The sequence below is a fragment of the Eimeria necatrix genome, genomic scaffold, assembly GCF_000499385.1.
Source record: "Eimeria necatrix Houghton genomic scaffold, Enh_scaff592, whole genome shotgun sequence".
NCBI lineage: Eukaryota > Apicomplexa > Conoidasida > Eucoccidiorida > Eimeriidae > Eimeria > Eimeria necatrix.
The window spans coordinates 1-2,500 of NW_013654451.1; the positions used below are offsets into that span (position 1 = coordinate 1).

The 2,500-nt window shown below is 61.5% G+C and overlaps 1 protein-coding gene across 1 annotated transcript; it reads right to left on the bottom strand.

Moving 5' to 3' along the window:
* Positions 1-290: 290 nt before the first annotated feature.
* On the bottom strand, positions 291-2,004 carry ENH_00064660 (hypothetical protein, conserved; the record flags this gene model as incomplete). Its single annotated transcript, XM_013582204.1, is given in 2 exon segments — positions 291-1,355; positions 1,360-2,004. Coding segments are annotated over 2 exon segments (1,710 nt in total).
* Between the last annotated feature and the right edge of the window lie 496 nt (positions 2,005-2,500).

Genomic DNA, 2,500 nt, shown 5'->3' on the forward strand with positions numbered 1-2,500 from the left:
GGGTCCCTTGGGGGCCCCCGGGGGCCCCCCAGGGCCCCCTGGGGTCCCTTGGGGGCCCCCATTGGACACGAGGCAGCCTGAGCAGCAGGCCCTCTTGGGGGTTTATGGTTTAGGGTTTAGGGTTAGCGCTTTAGGGTTTAGGGTTTACGGAATTGGGTGGAAAGCCTCCAGGTGCCCTCTGGACAAATCCCACATAAGTGCTGCTGCTGTTGCTGCACCGGCAGCAGCAGCAGCAGCAGCAGCAGCAGCAGCAGCAGCAGAATAGCTGCATGTGCTGCAGCAGGGAGACTTTATGAGGCTCCCAGCTGCTGCAGCAGCACGGCGTCTGTAGCAATGAAAAGCTGCTGCAGTTTGGCCACTCTCTTTGCAATGCTGCTGCTGCTGCTGCTGCTGCTGCTGCTGCTGCTGGATGACACAGCAGCAGCAGCAGCAGCAGCAGCTGTGTGGAGGGCCATAGGGGACTCAGGGAGACCGTCGTCAGAGGCGGTCGCTACCTGCTGCTGCTGCAGCTCTTGCTGCTGCAGCTCTTGCTGCTGCAGCTCTTGCTGCTGCGGCTCTTGCTGCTGCAGCTCTTGCTGCAGCGGCTCTTGCTGCAGCAGCTTCTGCTGCAGCAGCTGCAGCTGCCGCGTCTCTTGAAGACGCCGAAGCAGCAAGCTAACGAGGCCCCCGTGAGGTGGTCCCTTGCTGCTGCTGCTGCTGCTGCTGCTGCTGCTGCTGCTGCTGCTGCTGCTGTCTTGCAGCCTCTGCAGGCGAGCAGCAGCAGCAGATGCAAATGCTTGGTCTACGAGCTGCAGCAGCAGCTGCGGGGAGAGAGCTGCAGCAGCAGCAGGACATTCTTTCCTTAGGATTCTCCGGGCCTTCCGCAGCAGCAGCAGATGCTGCTGCTGCTCTTGCTGCGCCTTCGGAGGCTCCGAAGGAAGCAGCTGCAGCACTTCTTCGGTCGACAGAAAGAGCTGCTGCTGCTGCTGCTGCTGCTGCTGCTGCTGCTGCTGCTGCTGCTTGCTTTGGGCCTCTGCTGCTGCCTGGACTTCTGCTGCAGTGGGGAGGGGCGGCGCAGCGAGAACAGCAGCAAACGCTGGGAGCTGCAGCAGCGAGCTGCTGCTGCTTTGCTGCTGCTGCTGCTGCTGCAGCAGCAGCCTGCTTCTCTCCACGAGGCCCTCTAGCTGCGCTGCTGCTGCAGCACGGGGGCCCTTCAGGGGCAGCAGCAGCAGCGCCTGCTGCGCAAAAGTGCGCAGCCAGGTTTGCTGCAGTAGAAAGTTGCTTTGCTGCAGCAGCTGCTGCTCCTCTGCCAGCACTCTGTTTGCTGCCTGCTGCAGCAGCTGCTGCTCCCGGGCTGAAAGGCTCTGCAGCGCAGTTTCACCACCGCGCTTGCTGCTGCTGCTGCTGCTGCTGCTGCTCCTGCTGCTGCTGCTCTCGCTGCTGCTGCTGCTGCAGTGATGCATGCAGCGAGTGGAGGTGGCGGCAAAGGCTGCGGTGCCGGTGGTGCAGCTGCTGCGGCTGCAGCTGCAGCAGCGCAGCAACAAGGGGATTATCAGCTCTAAAGACAGCAGCAGCAGCTGCTGCTGCTCCTTCTGCAGCAGCGGGAGCAGCTGCAGCAGCTGCTGCTGGAGCGGCAGCTGCTGCTGCCGCTGCAGTTGCTGCAGTGCTCTGGTTGAAAGCTCTTTTGCTGCGGAGAGCTGACCCTTCTTGCTGCGCTGCCTGCTGCACTTCCTGCTGCACTTCCTGCTGCACTTCCTGCTGCTCTTTCTGCTGCTGCTGCTGCTGCTGCTGCTGCTCGTCCAAGCTCTGGTGAGCCTTAACAAGGACCTTCTGCAGCAAACACAGCCGCAGCACCTGCAGTCTCCTTGTGACTCTCTGCAGCGCTTCTTTGTCCAGCTGCTGCTGCTGCTGCTGTTGCTGCTGCTGCTGCTGTTGCTGCTGCTGCTGTGTGCAGACACACGAGTGTGACAGCGCGGGGGTCTCTTGCTGCTGCAGCGCACGGCGAGGCTGCAGCAGGTGCGGCATCGCCGCAGCAGCAGCACGTGACTCTACTAACGCCGCTGCCGCTCGTTCTGCTGCTGCTGCTGCTGTTGCTGCTGCTGCTGCTGCTGCGTGCACCTCCTGTGCTGCCAAGACAGCGGCTTAAAGGCCCTTGAGACTTTTAATAAATCAAAATAATGAAGAAATAAAGATAACTAATTAAAGGGGGGAATTAGATCTTCTTGCGGAACCCCGGGGGCCCCCAATGGATCCCTGGGGGCCCCCCAGAGGGCCCCTGGGGGCCCCTGTGACGGCAGCCCGTAGGGGCCCCCTGGCTCGAGGGTTTGGCTGACTTTGCTGCATCTTTGACTTTCATTTAAATTATTAAAGTCAAAATTGAGTGCTGTTAGCAGTTTGTGTGGCTGCTGCTGCCTCAGCAGCTGCAGCAGCAGAGCAGAGCAGCAGCAGCAGCAGCAGCAGCAGCAGCAGTCGAGCCAGCCGTTACAGCGACCCGCAGCAGATCCCACGGCCGCAAAGCAGC